Genomic DNA, 18,801 nt, shown 5'->3' on the forward strand with positions numbered 1-18,801 from the left:
CCCTGACTGCTCTTTGGACTGGAGAGGGAGGGGGAGAGGAGTGGGGGGAGGAGAAGAGGAGTGGGAGGAGGGGGAGGGAAATGGGAGGCTGGGAGGAGGCAGAAACTTTTTTTTTTCTCAATAAAAAATTTTTTTAAAAAAAGACACTAGTTTCTCTCCAGCACATTTTTTAATGCTGTAGTAACTGATGGTCACTCTTGTGCTCAATGTAATTAGTACCCCGATTCCACTTGTCATGTCATCATCTGCTCCTAGAGCATCACAGAACCCCTCTCTCTCAGGTTACTTTGTGGGCTCTCAATGCACGTGATGCTATCTCTCACAAGGTTTGTCTGTGGACCATAGAATAGATTCCTGCTTCTGCTAGCACTCTGACAAGATACAATGGCCTAGGATATGCTCAAGCTGTCTCTTAAGTCCATTCATGAGTGAATCTTGAAACCACAATCGTCCTGTCTCTATGCCAAATGAGCATTGCTATAAACTTAACGAGATAAAAATATGAACAAACAGCAATAAAACTCAATGGATAATTTCAGGTTATTAGCTTGAGATAGTTTAGAATTCCTAGTAGAAAGGAACATGGTTTTTACAAGGTGTGTCTTTGAATAGTTGTAGCTACTGTAAATTATGAATCTGCACTTTGGACATTAACTGTGATGCATTTTGGACCTTTTAACTTGAAGTAATTTATTAATAAATCATTAGTAATAAGCAATTTACTAATGTGTATCAAATGTTTTATGATACATGTTCCCACAAATGATAACACAATTGTCCTCTATTATGGAAGTAATCTATTAAGATGAGCACAGAACTAGCTTAACATACCACCTTTAATTTTCTGCCAAATCGGTGTCTGAGATAGCAGATCACTGACAGAAGGGGCCTTCTACTCTATGTTCATGTCCTACTGATGGGGAAGACAAAGCCCCTTTTATAAACACATAAGGAGTAAACATGCCACAGCTTGGCTCTCTACATCCAGATAATCTACTGAGATCCAGAGACTTCATTACTGTAGAAAACAGCTCACATGAATGAACAAGTGATGGATGGAGCACTGTGGTAGGAGGAAGGCATGGGACCTTTCACCATCTATAATAGGGTCCTACACAGAACAAAAGGACCTCTGCATGTGGAGATGGTATCAAAGGAGGCAAACAATTTGTTGATTTCTTTTATTTATTTATTTATTTATTTATTTATTTATTTATTAAAGATTTCAGCCTCCTCCCTGCCACCGCCTCCCATTTCCCTCCCCCTCCCTCAATCAAGTCCCCCTCCCTTGTCAGCTCGAAGAGCAATCAGGGTTCCCTGCCCTGTGGGAAGTCCAAGGACCACCCATCTCCATCCAGGTCTAGTAAGGCAAGCATCCAAACTGCCTAGGCTCCCACAAAGCCAGTATGCACAGTAAAATTAAAAACCCATTGCCATTGTTCTTGAGTTCTCAGTAGTCCTCATTGTCCGCTATATTCAGCGAGTCCAGTTTTATTCCATGCTTTTTCAGACCCAGGCCAGCTGGCCTTGGTGAGTTCCCAATAGAACATTCTAGCCGTAAATAAAGGACATTGAGCCTATAATTTGTGATCCTAGAGAAGCTAAATAAGAAGGTGAACCCAAAGAAAAACATATAGGCATCCTCCTGAATATTTACCTTCATTAGGTGATGAATGGAGTCAGAGACAGAGACCCACACTGGAGCACCGGACAGAAATCTCAAGGTCCAAATCAGGAGCAGAAGGAGAGAGAGCACGAGCAAGGAACTAAGGACCGCAAGGGGTGCACCCACACACTGAGACAATGGGGATGTTGATTTCTTGTAACACTCTTTGATAATGCAGAATGATCCCAAATTCTGTCAGCTATCAGAAAGACAAATGCGATGAAGATCTAGTTCACTAGCTGATTTCAGCAATTTTTGAAAAGGCAAGGAGTGTCAGATGGACATAGTGTGTGTGGTAAACATTAGGAAGCTCATTTTCCAAAACACAGAATTGGTACAGGGGAAATGATGGTTGAGTATAAACCTCATGCCCATGATCTAAAAACAATAAATTTTCAGTCTAAAAATACAGATAATACTGTGGGGATTGTAAGACAACACAAAAATTGAGTGTATAAATCGGTATCTATCTGAGAATACAACCAATAATTAACTTGTTATCTTTGACTTTCCTTAGTCTTTATATATCATTAGACCTTACCTGCAAGAAGGCATTATGTCAGTGCTGAAATTTTCTTCTGAAAAAATCAAAATTAATTCATTACAATGCTAGAGAAATATAACATATAAAATTATTAGACGCATAGTATAATTTTTAGATAAATCTAGATTATCCTAGAATAAGTACTTTTTGTAAGAAATGTCTTCATGTGGAATTCATTCATTTTCTTTATATTTCAAATCAAAGAAGACTTAAATTTAACAAGCATAATACTTAAAGGTAAACACCCACCCATAAACAATTGAGATGATCCTAAATGGTCTCTCTCAGACAGATGGAAAACAGCATCCTTACCAGTATAAGCATCAATTGACTGTGTCACAAAATAGCTTCTGTGGTTCTTGTTTGACTTTGGGATAAAGACACTTGAGAAAATTCTAGAGTCTAGATATTGGCACACAACTTTAATCCCAGCACATGGGTGGCAAAGGCAGGTCCATCCCTGTGATTCCCAAGACAGCCAGAACTATGTAAAAATGAGACTGTGTCTCACAAACAAAACAACATATTCAAAATGGAAAAAAAAATCCATGAGCCTATACACATTCTTGTTCTTCAGGGAAACAAAGAATCTTGCTCAGCTTTTTAGTTAAAATTGTTCATTTTATGGTGCAAATTGCTACCACTAGGAATAGATGTATGGCTTCTGTCTTTTGTATCAGGGTATAACCTAACAGAAAGAAAGAGAAAAGGGGCAAAGACTTTTACATAACAGCTCAAGGGAGTGCAACAGGCTTCCTCGCCTCATCCCTATTGTGGGAAGAATATCCTTAGTTCCATCTGTGTTCCCAGCCTTATATGCAGCTTAAAGGATGCTCAAGAAAGCAGGCATCATCTCCCCTGAAATGAATTACTGGAAAGATCTCTCCTTTGGTAGTAATAACCCCGAGCTCTACCTCAGGTGAGAGAGCATCAGAGAAGCAGCTATGAGACTGGAGCAGCAAATTCCATGGGCTTCCTTCTGACATAGGATCATTGTACATGTTTACATATGTAAACAATAAACTCACTCAATCCTTCCCTAGACACTTGCAGCTTGCTTTTAGAAATAAACATTTGAGTTGGGCAGTGATGGTACACTCCTTTAATCCCAGCACTTGGTAACAGAGACATGCAGATCTCTGTAATTTCAAGCCTAGCCTTGTCTACAGAATGAGTTTCAGGTTAGGCTCAAAGTCAATACACAGGAAAACCCTGTCTCACAAAACCAAAATAAACATAAGAAAACAAAAATGAAATGAAACCTTCATTCATTGTTTTTGTCTTGATTAAAGTCAGAGAAACTTAATGTGCTTTTAAGCATTCCTCATGACTCAGGAAGGTAACTTGAGCCACCAACTAGTGGACTGGGATTGCGACTCAGTAGGAAAGCCTATGCTTATTATGCAGGAGGCCTCAGTCAGTTCTCACCACCACAGATGCCATGAACAGAAAACTTCATAATAAAGTGACACAAAGCTGTCTCCATTACAATAATATTGACTCTTTTCATCTTACCTCTTGAGGGAAAGGGTTTTGGATTCTCTACCTAGTGCAGTTGCCACTGGCAGCTTAGGTATAAAAGACACTGTGATGACAGTTACTGAAAGCAAATACTACGTGGTGCTCCTGCCACTGCCACAAAGTCTCTCCAGACTCAATGGAGAAGCAGACAATTCTTTGAAATACAGAATGATGTCATTTTCTACACTCTGCTTTTTCTTTCAGTTTTTATTCTTGAATCATGCTTTGCAGCATGGAAATGATATTCACCCTTACCATGTTCTATTTCAGAAAAACTAAAGAGAAAAGTACTGAAGGCAGGGATAATGGGTAGGGTGCTTGCCTAGAATGCTCCCAAAGCCTTGTGCTCAATGTCTAGCACTTTAGAAAACCAAATCAAAACAAAAAAGAAGGAAAGAAGAGAAGAAAGGAAGGAAGGAAGAAAGAAAAAGAAAAGGAAAACATGTCAGGATTGATAAGTCTTCATAAACTCAATACCTTCATTACAGAACGAAGCTTTCACCCTAAAATGGGAGATTTCTAAAGAAAACAATTATACAGTAGGACAAAACTGTCCAAATTGAGAAATTGCTCAGACATTAAAGAAGTCAGAAGATTTTAATTATATCATAAGGTAGGAAATTATTTAATGAAAGTTATTGATTACTGAGGTTGGTTTGTGACATAATGACATTCTAGTGACACCTACCTGTGTACTGTTATGCAGTACAAAATACAAAGTTTGTCATAAAACTCAAGGAGAATATGTATTTCTAATAATCCTATTTGTTACAATGTGACTATGGAGGACACATGTGCGTAAAGTTGATTTCTCCTTTATTCAACGGCAGTACAGATATTAGCATTAATATAAAATAAGCAATGTTTTGACAATATATTTTCACAGTTGAAAGTTCTTTGAAATAATTTCTTAATTCTGACTTTTCCGAATATTTGAAAACCACAGAACTGCATTTATCCTTGATTGCCTTAACTCCTTTTTGGGGTTCTAAAATCTTTACTCTTTCTTATTTTCTTTAGGGAAGGTAAGAGCAGTTGGAGTCATTCTTACCTTTGTGGAAGTTGGCACACTTTTTTGTTGATTGTTCTGATTCTACTGCAGCTGCTCCTCCACTGTGACATATGTTTAAAAGTGATCAGCATTTAACTATTCATATAAAAACACTTAGCATGTTTTCTAAATTCTTTATTTTTGAGTCCTTAATGATGCGGGAGTGTCATATATCAATCTGTTGATTTCATTGGTTAAGCAATAAAGAAACTGCTTGGTCCTCATAGGTTAAAACATAGGTGGGAGGAGTAAACAGAACAGAATGCTGGGAGAATGAAGCTGAGTCAGGAGTCGCCATGATTCTCCCACTCCAGACAGATGCAGGTTAAGATCATTCCTGGTAAGCCAGCTCATGGGCTACACAGGTTATAAGAAATGGGCTAGTCCAGGTGCGAGAGTTAGCCGAGAAAAGGCTAGATATAATGGGCCAAGCGGTGTTTAAAAGAATACAGTTTCCGTGTAATTATTTCGGGTATAAAGCCAGCCGGGTGGCGGGAAGCAGCCCCGCCGCTCCTTATACATTAGATATTTACAAATAATTTTTTGAAACAGGATCTCATTATGCAGTCCAGCTGACTTTAATCCCACTATATGCATCATGATGGTCTTGAAATCAAAGAGATCTCTGTGCCTCCTGTTTTCCAAGTTTCTGGATTAAAGGCATGGGCAACAAGGCCCAGCCTAAGAACTCTATACTAATTCTTCAACAGTTGGTGATGATTAATGACTGCTGTCCTTCCCACCTTCCCTCACAGAGAAGAAACAGAGAAAATTTAGCTCTTGATTAAAACACACACACTAATGATAGTAGTGCTTTTTCCATATGATTTGCTTTAAATGCTCCAGTAACCTTGTATTTATATGCTTGTGGAGTCAGTGTTCCTGTTCCACTCATCTGCCTGCTTGTCCCTATGGCCCCACAGTCCTCTCTGTCAGAACTCTTTGGAGGTATTTTGTTGAGTACTATGCTCTCAATGGTCAGTATATGAAAAAGTATTTTTTTTTTTTTGCTTCTAAGCATCCTTCTGCCTGCATTCTCATAAGCTGTGACAGTTGTGGTACCTTCAAATTGTTTTAACAGTTCTTCCATGTGTGAATGCTGAAACCACCGCCTGGCTGTTTCTTTGTTCATAAGCCTTTTTGTGTAATCCTGAGTCTTTGTAACTCACAACCAGCTTCAAAACTCAAGGAAAGCAACACTCTTTTGTCAGCTATATTCTTTCCAGGTCCACAGCTAAGACTGCTGTACTTCAGGGCCTATTGCCAGGATACTCTGGACCAGCAGCTTTATTTTCCTAGTTTCTGCTTTGGCTGTCATTACGGTCTTGGAGTTCGTCAGGGGACTTTTCACCTGCGGTGTGAACCTTGTCCAAAATAGCACCGCTGCTGGAGTGATCTCCAGAAAACTAAGAAAACCTTCAACCTTGACCACTATTTCCAATGTCTTTTTAGCAGATAATGATCCCCAGTGTTATTAGATCAACAATCTAAATTTCTTTTTCATCTTTAAATTTGATATGCGTTCCTGTTCACATCTGTGTATGCATTTGTGTCTGTTGATCCTAGTGCATGTTTTTTAGGTCAGAGGACATCCTTGACTGGCAGTCCTTGCCTCCTAACTTAGTTTTGAGACAGAGTTTCTTGTTAAGAGCTGTAAAAAGCAAGACTATGTAAAGTATAACTTTCTAGACAGTCTCCTGTCTCCATCTCCCATGTCCCTCAAGGTTCCCTGAGGTTAAGATGCACACATGCACATGAGGCCCTTTCTGAGTTCTGAGGAGTTGAACTCTGAAATCTTGGGTTTGTATGATAAGTACTTTATTCCTGAGACATATTCCTAGTCATGAATTCCTAAAACTGTGCTATTCCATGTTATTTTCATCAAAAGTACCAGCTTTACAAATTTCTGTCTATCGTGTATTAAAGGAAGAATAAAATGACCTCAAATGGTTCTTCTTAGAGGGAAACACAGGCGCTCTAACTGGATTAGAGGTTTAATTGAAAGTGCTCTGCACTCAGAAGCCTTAATTCCATAATTATAACCACCTCTTTAATTTAGGCTCATACTCTTCTTTTGAAAATTGACTGTTCACGTACTGGCTTTGGGGGAGCCTAGGCAGTTTGGATGCTCACTTTACTAGACCTGGATGGAGGTGGGTGGTCCTTGGATGTCCCACAGGGCAGGGAACCCTGATTGCTCTTCGGGCTGACGAGGGAGGGGGACTTGATTGGGGGAGGGGGAGGAAAATGGGAGACGGTGGCAGGAAGGAGGCAGAAATCCTTAATAAATAAATTAATTAATTAAAAAAATAAAAATTGAGTGTTTTAGAGCCAGATAGATGGCTCAGTGGGTATACATAATTGTCACATTAGCCCAGAATTTGAATACCTGGAATTCAACAAAAAGTCAGACACTGTGTAATGTATCTATAATCCCAGCACTTTTATAGTACAAAGGAAGTGGAGGTAGTAAGATACCAAAGAGGCTTCCCAGCCTGTTACCTGGAGTAAGTGGCCAACTGCCAAATAAAAATAAAAAAATGCCTCAAATAAGATGGAAGACAAAGCCATAACACAGTGTTGTACTGTGTCTTGATGGGAATATCAGTGTATGCATATCCTCTGACACAAAAACAAGTACATGAAGATGAGGGATGCTAAACCATTTTTAGAATATATGGTATGTACAAAGTGTATTTTCAATAAAAAATACACAAAACACAGGCTTTACTTTTTAATTCATCTGACTTTAAACTTGCATGTATAAACAAAAAAGGTAATCATTTGATTTTTAATGCTGAACTCATCTTAAATACCAAGTATTTAGAGCTGCTATTTCTGTAATAAAACACCATGACCAAAGTGAACTTGGGGACCAAAGGATTCATTTGACTTATATGTCTGCACCATAGTCCATTATTAAAGAAAGACAGGGCAGGAACTCAAATGGGCAAGGAAGCTGGAGGCAGGAGCTTACAGAGGCCATGGAAGGGAGTTGCTTACTGGCTTGCTCATTCTGCTTTCTTATAGAACTCAGGGCCATGAGCCCTGGAACAGCACCTCCCATGATGTGTTGGGCCCTTATCCATCAATCACTAATTAAGAAAATGCCTTACAACCAGATCTTATGGAGGCATTTTCTCAATGGAGTCTTAGTTCTTTGTACTCATTTTGGACAAGTGTCCTTATCCAGATTAGCTGTTTCAGAAGTTTGGGTGTACAGATTCACATCTGACTAACACAGTGTCAAGATATTTCAGACAGTAGAGGGGAAAAAATAATAGCATCTGGTAATATCATCTAATTGATGGATACCCTAATCTATTTGCTTATTCAAAATTCACTTAAAGTAGAGTGAGTGATCAAAGAGACAACATGATTTGAAAAAAAAATTTAAGTTGAACATATATAAGAAGAAAATATATAAAGAACAGGCTAAAAATAATAAAACTATACATTTCAGTGTTGAAAATAAAGTTGAAACTTTTCAAAGTAAGCAACATTAATGTGAAGTTGCCTTAACAAGTAGAAAATTGCCAATCAAATCAGATTAGAAATGACAACTTGTTTTTAAATGGGAAGCTGAGTCCTGGTACACACTGTTCCTTTTTTTATGTTGGAACAGTCTCTTTTCCAGCTCACATGCCCTGTTTGATAGTCTTTCTCAATATGTGCTTATGAGTTGAAGCCATATTCCCTCTAGCATTTTAGTGTTCATTACTTAAGCAATGACACCCTCAAGAACAGCACTAAGATTGTAAAAAAGAAACAGTACCTATATGGTGTAAGCTCAGAATGTGCATCTGCACCGTTCTCAATTAAAAACTGCACCATTTCAAGTTGATTTTGAAACAAAGCGAGTTTATAGGGTGTCAACCCATGCTGTAAAGGAAAAATTTCACTTTATAAATTGACATGCTTCTCAAATGAAAAATGTATCACATATTTTTGTAAACAAAATGAGTCACAAAGGGATAGATTTTCCTTCAGCCCTTGCTGCAGATTCACACACACAGGGCTTCCCTTTTCTTTGAAACATCTTCCCCTGTCCAACAATGCTCGTGAACACCACTATTTCCAGAACTTCCCACAAACGCTTGCTGGTTCCAAGTTTCTTAGCTCCATGGAGATGTGCCTCCATTGCCCCAATCCTAAAACGTGGAGATAGATTTGGTATGCCTCTCTTGAATGAATGAACTCAAGTGGCATCTCTGGAGCAGTTTCTCAACCTGTTTTTCAAAACTATTTTCCCTAACCTAAAAATTTTCTCCCAAACCAAACATAGTTTCCTGTTGCAGTGGTCCAAAAGATGCTGGAGGAAGACCTCAGACTCAAATGGTATGTAAACACAAAGAGTGCTTATTCTTCAGAAATAGCCAGCATGCAGCAAGCAGTCCATCACCCATATAAAGTGATAATGAGGACCACGGACAAAGACATACAGGCCCTTTTAAAGTGGATGTGGGGAATTCTATCTTTTTAATCTTTTAAACATCTTTTCAATAATTGGGCAGTCAGGGAGCAGTTACATGGGGGGCATGTTGATTGGACAGAATTAGTAACAGTTTCATCCGTTGTGGGATTTTTCTGTCACATATAGTCAGTAGCAGTCAGATCCTGCAACTCTGGTCTCCCGGACCTATATGGCCAGGTTTGGAACTGTTTACCCAATTGGCTAAACTTGACTGGGGAGCGTCCTGGATTCAGTCTTAGGTCATTAATTACAATGGAGTTGCTCCTTGTCTAAGACAGAGTCCCATTTTGGCCCCTTTGTTATGTACATATAAAATCTGAAAAAGTTAAGTGAAAATATCTTCTCAGCATGTTTTCTTCAATGATCAAATTTCCACATATACCTGTGTGCCTGTGAACTTCCCACTCTAGTCTCATCTCTGAGGGACAAGTCACATCAGTAACTTCTTAATTGCAACAGATTTCTGTTTTTTCTACAGACATTTAGCTTAAAATTATTTTTTTTCATTGTTTGTGTGTATATGAAGTATGTGTGGGCCCAAGTCCTTTACTTCTTGAATTTTAAAGAAAAGCCCAAGTCTGAAACAAAATGTGCTGTGCTGAGTTCCTTTAAGTTACCTACAAAATTATGAAAAACAGATTTGGAAAAAATGCTTTACTCTGAACAGATTCAGTGAGACTGCTTGAGCTTCAGAATGTGGAAAGTGATCTGAGTGTCATTGCTAGAAGTACATTGTGAATGAAGTTGAATGATTCTTACCTCTGTTTTGGCTTTAATATCTACATTATACTCCAGCAGTTTGCTGACAACTGGTATGTTCCCTCTGCAAATGGCGTGGTGGAGGGCAGCATCGCCACTGTCATCTACAATGTTGGGATCAGCACCGTGTATGAGTAGAATAGAGATGCATTCTATACTGTCCCGCTGGGCGGCCTGTGGGTATTGGATAAAGAAAGAGACACTGAAATCAAGAACTTTAATAAGCATGCCAAAAATTCCATTGACTAGTTACCCTTGGATCAGACCAATTGTTTAGGTCATGCATATTATCCCTCTCAAGTACCCAGACTTTCCTAAATTCATAAACTCTCCACCAAAGTTTTCCAAGTGGTAGAGTTTCAGAGGTGTGCCACCACACCTAGATATTAAAGGATTTCACTAGCACTGTTTGGCCATTGTTGTAATGGGGGAGGCTGCTTGTTCATTTGCTTGTTTTGATAACTTGACACAGGTTGAAGACACCTGGAAAGAAGGAACCTCACTTGAAGAATTGCCTCCACCAGACTGGACTCTGGGAAGCCTGTATATAGTATTTTCTTGATTGAGGTTGATATGGGAGGGCACAGCTTCCTAGGGGTGATGGCATGACTGGGAAGGTTGTCCTGAGTAGTATAGGAAATCTGAGCAAGCCTTGGAAAAAGCCATGGAAAAGCATCGTTCCCTCATGACCTCTGCTTAATTTCCTGCCTCAGGTCCTGATTGAATTCCTGACCTGGTTTCCCTTCATGACTGACTGTGATGTGGAATTGTAAGCCAAATAAACCTTTCCTTTCCTGGGATGGTTTTGGCTAGTGTTTCATCACAGCAACAAAAACCAAACAAGGATAATTTCTAATCCATTTTATACCAAAAGTGTTTCCCGATAGCTACCTTAATTAAGGGTGTGCAGCCTTCATCATTCTTCATATTAATATCGGTACAGTCGTTGGATGATAGCAATCTTACTACATTTGGATGATTATGGGCAGAAGCGTAGTGAAGTGGACTCCTACAAATTGAGAGGACATTTTAGGAAATTACAGATTATTATGTAAAGGCACACTCAAGTAGACACCAATGTGCATTTCCTTCTGATGTAAGAGAAGAAACTAAAATTTTCTTATTTACTTATTTCTCTACTCAGGTGTTCATTTTCTGTGCTAGCTATATAGCGCATGGCTGTCCCATTCAAGGCGAGTGCTCTATCACAAGCTTCATCCTTCCTCAGAGCAGCCTCTCTGGATAACAGGAGAATGCCCAGTAGATTGAACTCAGATTGGATTTGAATCCTACTCTAATCACGGATTGTTACTAGTTACAACACAGACTTCCTATGAGCTCCACAAATCAATCTCTCCATCTGTAGAATGGGGATTCAATACTACAGCTCTCTTACACAGTGCTGCTGTGACGCTTCAACTCACATCTTCAAGAGCACGTACAAATGCTTCCAGCACCTGACAGCTCAGTGTTGCTGGATACAATTACAATTTGTTCCTAATGGTAACAAACACAATATTTCAATGAAGAGAAATAGCAGAATTTTACCTACTGCAGATGTGAAAGTTTTTACTCAAGTATCTTTACAATATTTTAAAACTATATTCCCTAAGCTGGCCTTGAACTTGGTAATCCTCACAGTAGGTAGGAATTCAGGCAGTTGCACTGTACCTACCTTACTTTTTATTTCACACTTTAGCATCGTTGATGTCTGCCACTTATAATTCATATTTTATGAATATAATTGGCAATGTTTTTTACTTTGCTACCATACAAAATAAAAGGTCACCATGCAGTCCATTGTGCCTTACATCCAATGAAATATGACACAATCCACAGACCCATGACACTTCTAAAGGTCACATGTATCTATGTAAATTTCAGCTCTTAAGACTATGAAATGTAAACATATTTAGAATAGCAATAACAAACAAAAATCTAAATTTTCATTCATCAATACTTTAATTTTTTTCATTTCTCAATGCCCAGAATTAATGTTTCTATATTTGCTTCCTATAGGGACACAGCATAGTCCTCAGTCAATAGACAGAATGTCCATGTTAATATAGACACCAGGTGGTAGCAAATGGCTTTGCCTTATACCTCCATGAATTAGCACCAAAACTGAGCAAATATATCCAGAAGGAGATAACCCTTGGTATTATAGCTCCCTTGCTTTGATTTTCAAAAAGCTTAAAGACAAAAAAATACTAGTGATTCAGTTGAGCATCATTCCTTGTTTTCAATATTTAAATTTATAGAACATCAGGAAAACTGACGGGACAGAGACATGTAATATTTTAAGAATGAGAAAGTCTTGAAAGCTAGTAGATTTGTATGCTGTACAGTAGATATCTAAGTTACGTGCAGGGAATAAGTGGATTGGCATAACGGATAAATACAGCTGGAAAATTCAGTGTTTTTAAAGGATACACTTATTAAGCAAAAATACTTTGAAACAATAATTTACTGTTCTATTATTTGTATGAAGCTCTAATTTGGAAGACTGAATAACTATAGACTAAATAACCTCAGAACTACAGACATGATCAAGAAGCATGTGAGCTATGGAGAATCTACTGTTGAGGGTCATTGTTTCCTGCCTATAATCTAGTGAGAAACAGGAAACAAGGACTAAAAAAGAGGACCGCAGTGATTGTTACAACTCAGTTGGGAAATCACTCAACCTGCAAGCCTGACCCCAACTTCAGAACCCCCAGCACCTTGAGAATCTGGTGCTGGAGATGTGGATACAAGAGGATCCCCAAATCTTGCTTGCCAGCAAGTCTAGATCAATCAGTATACTCCAAGACGATCAGTCAAACACAGCAGGGATTTGGGTGAGAGAATCTGTCTAAAAAGCTGAGGTGGAGGAACCACAGGGTGGTTCATGAGGTAGGGCACCTACTGGCAGAGCCAATGGCCTATGTTCAATCCCCAGAATCCACAATGTGGCAGAACACAGCTGTCGATAGTTCTCTTCTGACCTTCACACACTTATTTGGCATGTGTGAGGCACAGGTGCAAACACACATATGATTTTTTAATGAGATGAAAAGAAATTTTCAAAGAGAATGTCAACCGTTAGCCTTCATGTATGTACCAAAACACACACATGTATATAAGGGGCTAGGGGACAGAGTTATAGTTCAAGTTGAAAATTTCCTTATGAAATCCCTCAGCAAGCATGAAACAGACATAAGATTTCTTGGTAATTCTTTTTTTTTTTTTTGGCTTTGAGTTGGCTTTTTATGTGAAAATTTATCTTATGATACAAGTTTCTGTGTTGCATATAACATTGCATTAAGAACATATACATTAAAGGGCTGGAGAGATGGCTTGGCATTTACAAGCTCTAGTTTTTCCTGCAGAGGGCCTGGGTTTGATTCCTAGCACCCACACAGCAGATCACAACTGTCCATGACTCCAGTTCCAGGAGATCCAACACCCTCTTCCTATGCTTGTGTGGTACACCGAAAATACCTGCAGCCAAAACACTCAAACCTAAAAAATTTTAAGTGTACACATAAAAAGATGTATGTAGTTTTCTTAGCTAAATTCCTGTAAAGCCCTCAATAAAGTGCTCTAAAAGAGACAATATAAAGGGATTTGTAAACTAACTGAAGTTCTTTGTTTTGCTTCTCTTAAAGAAAGACCTGGATGGAGGTGGGGGTTCCTTGGACTTCCCACAGGACAGGGAACCCTGACTGCTTTTCGGGCTGGGGGGGGGACTTAATTGGGGGAGGGAGAGGGAAATGGGAGGCGGTGGCGGAGAAGAGACAGAAATCTTTAATAAATAAATAAATTTAAAAAAAGAGAATAAATAAAAAGAAAAATGTGAAAAAAAAAAGAAAGTCTCAGAGATGCCCTTCCAAGGTGTACAGGTTTCAGATGCCTAGGAGCCTAAAGCAGGTACAAACCCGGAGGTCTCCATGAAAGAAGAGTCTTAAGCATGACATCTGCTCTCCCACAGGCTGCAGATATGGAAGGTATGTTTCTCCCTGGTAGACCCTGACTGTCCCCAACATTTTCTGCCCCTCCTGCCCCTCGCCCCTCCTCAGGCCCCATTACCTGCCCCTCCTGTCGCATTCGTTAACATGGTGTTCACTGGCATTGATTAATCTCTCCACTAAAGCGACATCACCCACACTGGCCGCCCTTTGGAACCGTCCCACGGGATCATACCCAATAAGGTACAAGGGAAATCGCTGCTTTTTTCGACACAAGCACCCACAACCCCGGCATGCAGACCACAGGCGGGTATACCAGCGAGTCCGCTGAGGGGACGGAATGGTAAAGGCATCATAATTGAAGTCCTCCTGCATGTTGAGGCTCAAGGCTCCACAGGCCGTCCCAGCCCTCCTGGCCCTCCTGGCCTTCCTGACAACCCCGTACCCTCCTCCGGCCCTCCCGGCCCTCCCGGCCCTACTGTCCCTCCCTGCCTTCCCCTTTAGCCACCAGCACCCTCCCAAATCCAACAAGTAAACGTTCAAAATCTAGTTAAGACTCCCCACTGAACCAAATAAGCGTCCTGCTTGGGCAGATCCTTGGTTCAGTGTGAGCTGAATTCTGCTTCCTCCTTAGCAACACAGTTACAGGGGCATTGTGATGCGCTATGAGCTCACAATGGTATTCAGCAGCTGTGCACCATGTGTGTGTTCTGTGCATGCCCATGTCAGACTCCAGCGACAAAAGCATACAGTGCTCAGTACATGTAGACAAATATTGTATGTTTTTTCTTTTAAGGGTGTTAAGGTTCTGATGATATGGGAACTTCAATCTGAATATCCACAGAGGTATGGAACCTAGTAAGGGACCAGGAGAAAGGAGAGTATCTCTCAAGGAAAGGAAAAAGTCTATAGTGTTATGTAGCTATTAAGGAAAACTAGAATTGGATGGTTTAATGAAAGGGGGATGGGACAGAAAGGTAAAAGAAGGAAAATGGAGAGAGACAACCAATACTAAAGGCCCTTTGAAAAACTATATGAACACTGACTATCCCAGAATCTTCCTATACATATGTGAAAGGAATCACAGGGAGAAAAAAAAAAACAGGGGAAAGAAGACTTCAACTAGATATCTAGTGCCACCAAATGAAACCTCCGGTGCCAGGAACAGGTTACAGCCTGTTGAGTCATTCACCAAAGGGACCCATGGAAACCACCAAATAGCACAGGCTATTGCCATGGCTCTTGGTTGCTCACACAAACTGATGTTAAGGTCTTGTTTCTGGAGGGAACACTTCTGTCATTAAATATGGAGATGTTGAGCTGGTGTCTAACTACATTATTCACCTACTAACCACAGTTCACTGTACTGGAAGGTACTCTACATGCCCCTGGAGGAGAAAAGTAGTCCTCAATACCTCTCAGCACAAACCCTTCAACCTACAACCACACCCAAATGGATGGAAGTTCACAGATATTTATATCTAGGGGATCCAACACCCTCTTGTCTCTTTGCAGGCACTAGACATACACACAGTGAACATACATAGATGCAGACAAAACATACATGGACATGAAATAAATGTGATCTGTAGATATTGAGAAGTAATACATTTATGTAATAAGTTCACTCTTTTAAAGTATATAAGCCAGTAGGTATTTTTTACTATGTTCTTAAAATTATGCAACCATCATTTTTTTACTTTTAAAATAATCTTGTCATTTGAGAAAAACCACTTTATTCATTAGTAGTTACTCTTCATTTCTCCAGACCCCCATCACCTATTAGTTACCACTCCAACTTTCTGTTTCAAGTGTCTCATTCTGGGTATTAAAGAGAAATCAAATCATCTAATAAAGAAGTGTCCCACTCTTCAGTCCTTTGGCTACATTCAGCTGAACTTAATGTTTGTGATATTTATTCATGTTATAGGATGTATCTTTTCTCTACCCCTTTCCATGACTATAAACTAGACCACTGTATTAACATACCACCCTTTGTTTTCCTACTCATCAAGCAGTAGGTAATTGGGATATCTCCCTTTTTTCTTATATAAATGCTCAGGTGCTGGTGGCTGCACCATTTTAATCTACATTCCAGCAGTAATGTAGCAGGTTCCTGTTCTCTGGTATGTTTACACTCTCACATGTGTCCCAGCACCTGTGCATGCTAGACAAGTGCTTTCCCTGTGACTTATATCCTCAGCATGCAACATGTACTTTTCAATTTTTAGACCATATTTTGCTGTCCAGCTTCAAACTCATATGTGATGCACACACACACACACACACACACACACACACACACACACTCCTCTACCAAGTGCTGGAATTGTAGAGCTATGCCATCAGGATTGACTTATCTTTTGTATTTTCACTATCTTAATGATATCAAGTATCATCTCATTGAAATTTGATTTGCAACACTTGATGGCTGATGGTGCTGAACATCTTCCAGTGTGCCAGTGGGACATTTGGAAATCTTTCCAGGTCCCATGGCATGTGGGTGAGGTTCAACCCGCGGCTGGTAAGGGACAGACAAATATGCCATGTAGATGAAGATTGAGTGCGAAGTTTTATTAAAAGGGGAGGTGTAGTGGGGAGGAAGGGATGGGAGGAAGGGACAGAGAGAAAGAGAAAGAGAGAAAGGGAGGATGGAGAAGGAAAAGAGGCTGAGACCTGCTTTCCTCAGTGGCGGAAAGAGAGAAGGAGAGAGAGAGGGAAGGGAGGGAGGGAGGAAGAGAGGGAGAGAACTAGAGAGACTGAGAGTGAACGGAGGGTCTCTTAAAGGGACAGGATACCATTTGCTATATAGCCAGGCAGATGGTGTGAGGTGCTGTGTGAGGGTGTGCCTGAATACTAACAAAATTTCTCTTCAGAAATTTCCCTCTGTGTCACTGGGCTGTCGTTCTAGTGTTGAGTTATAAGAAATCTTAAATTCTGAAGAAAATTCCCTATAGGCCTATATATGGTTATATACAACACATGAGAATAAATCAAAGAGCAGGGGATATATAATGATTTCTTCTGGACCCATATATGAGGCAAGCTCACACTACCCCCAAGCTCATGCACAGCCCTATGTTTTCCTTACTAGCTAGCATTTTACAAGCATTTGCTTATTTAGGGAGGGAGAGAAATATAAAAAACACTTCTGTTTTTATTTTTTAATGGAAAGAAAACATGGGAAAAGGGCCATTGAAATGGCTCTGCACCTAAGACCATATTCCATACAAGTCTGATAACCTAAATTCCATTTCTGCAATCCATGATAGGAGATTTAAACCAACTCCCAGATGGTGTCTCTGACCTCTACATATCTTTCTTGTCTTTCACAAACACAAATACAGAGAGAGAGAGAGAGAGAGAGAGAGAGAGAGAGAGAGAGAGAGAGGCAGGCCAAGGAGCATCACTTCTTATTGGCCTGTTCCCTATGGCTTTCTCAGCCTGTTTTCTTATGGGAATGAGGACCATCTGTACAGATTGCTGCTACCCACAGTAAGCTGGACCTTCCTACATCAATCATTAATTATGAAAATGACTCCAATGACTTGCCTACAGGAAAATGTGATGGAGAATTTCCCTCCCTCATCCCACATTATGTATAGGTTTCTGTCAAACTGGCAAAAATTAACCACCACAACAGCACCCAAGGCTCTGGTGTTACTGTAGAAGGGGGAACAAGAAAGGGTATAAAAGTCAGAGTTGGGGGAGAATTGCTGGAAACTGGGTCTTCAGGAGAGGACACAATGACTGCACTCAGGAATTCCATGCAGCCATGTTTTCCTGAAGCAGAGCTATATAATACTGGGGCTTCACCACTCCATCATTCATTGAGAAAGGCTCATAAGGTCCCATCCCTCTATGAGGAACTATGAGAAGTTAATGGAGGGTAGGTGAGAGATCAGCATAAAATTTTTACAGAGTAGAAAAATGTATGTAAACCATTAATATACTGCTTTTTCTCTCTACCAAAATATTTAGTGATATGAATAATATTTAACGGGGTAGCACTTGGACAGAAGGACTGGTTGCCACCTTAAAAACCCACCAAAAAGCTACTGATGCCATAAAGAGTTTTAAATGAATGATTTCTAATTAGTGCATTTTAATAGAAAACTCTTAAATATGCAAACATCAGTAAACTTTTGTCATCATTCAGAAAATGATTTTCTTTAAAAATTTCCATATGTTTTTAATTCTTCCTGACATAGATTGTGAATGTCAGCATACTGATCCTGAAGGAGGAGCTTACAAGGAACAAGGATGTATTCAAGCAGAACCTAGACAGAAAAGCAAGAGTAATATGCCCAATCTCAAAGGCTTAGAAATAGGTTAGCATAAACCAGTAAGGCAGATTGAGAGAACCACTCATAGCTGAGAATAAAATTATGTAAGTACCCCTACAATACAAAATGAGAAGAATGCAATATGCTTATGTTTACACCCAGACTTTGTTATCATCTAGCTAAATGCTGGATAGATTTCCTTTGTTATCTAGTCAACAACCATGTACTAGGACAAGCAGTAGACTCATGACAAGATCCACTATTCAGCAACCATACGATATAATCCTCCCAAATCAAATGGTCAGCATGTCCACACTGGTCATATTCTATGTATGTTTAGTACAGGTAACTACTGGAGCACACAGAAGGCTTATGTGTCAGACTTGGGCCAGCACTATAGGCTCTAAGGTGGAGAACAGTGAAGACAAAGTAAGCCAGAAAGACAGGCAGTACCTGCAAACAGCCAGAGGTGAGAAAGCACACATCTGGTGGGAAGCTACAGAGAAAGGAGTGGATGGGGCAGTTGGTGAGAGGTGAGGATGAATAACTG

At 39.8% G+C, this 18,801-nt stretch overlaps 1 protein-coding gene across 1 annotated transcript; it reads right to left on the minus strand.

Moving 5' to 3' along the window:
* Positions 1-2,827: 2,827 nt before the first annotated feature.
* On the minus strand, positions 2,828-14,340 carry LOC121440710 (ankyrin repeat domain-containing protein 7-like). The gene is made up of 6 exons (XM_041641508.1): positions 14,087-14,340; positions 10,907-11,024; positions 10,016-10,189; positions 8,558-8,664; positions 4,783-4,844; positions 2,828-2,898 (listed from the first exon to the last, which is right to left on the minus strand). Exons 1-6 carry the CDS (start codon positions 14,338-14,340, stop codon positions 2,828-2,830), a joined length of 786 nt encoding a protein of 261 aa, XP_041497442.1.
* Positions 14,341-18,801: the final 4,461 nt, after the last annotated feature.

The sequence above is a fragment of the Microtus oregoni genome, unplaced genomic scaffold (assembly GCF_018167655.1).
Source record: "Microtus oregoni isolate MIOR12 unplaced genomic scaffold, Mior012 000070F_ref0000104, whole genome shotgun sequence".
NCBI lineage: Eukaryota > Metazoa > Chordata > Mammalia > Rodentia > Cricetidae > Microtus > Microtus oregoni.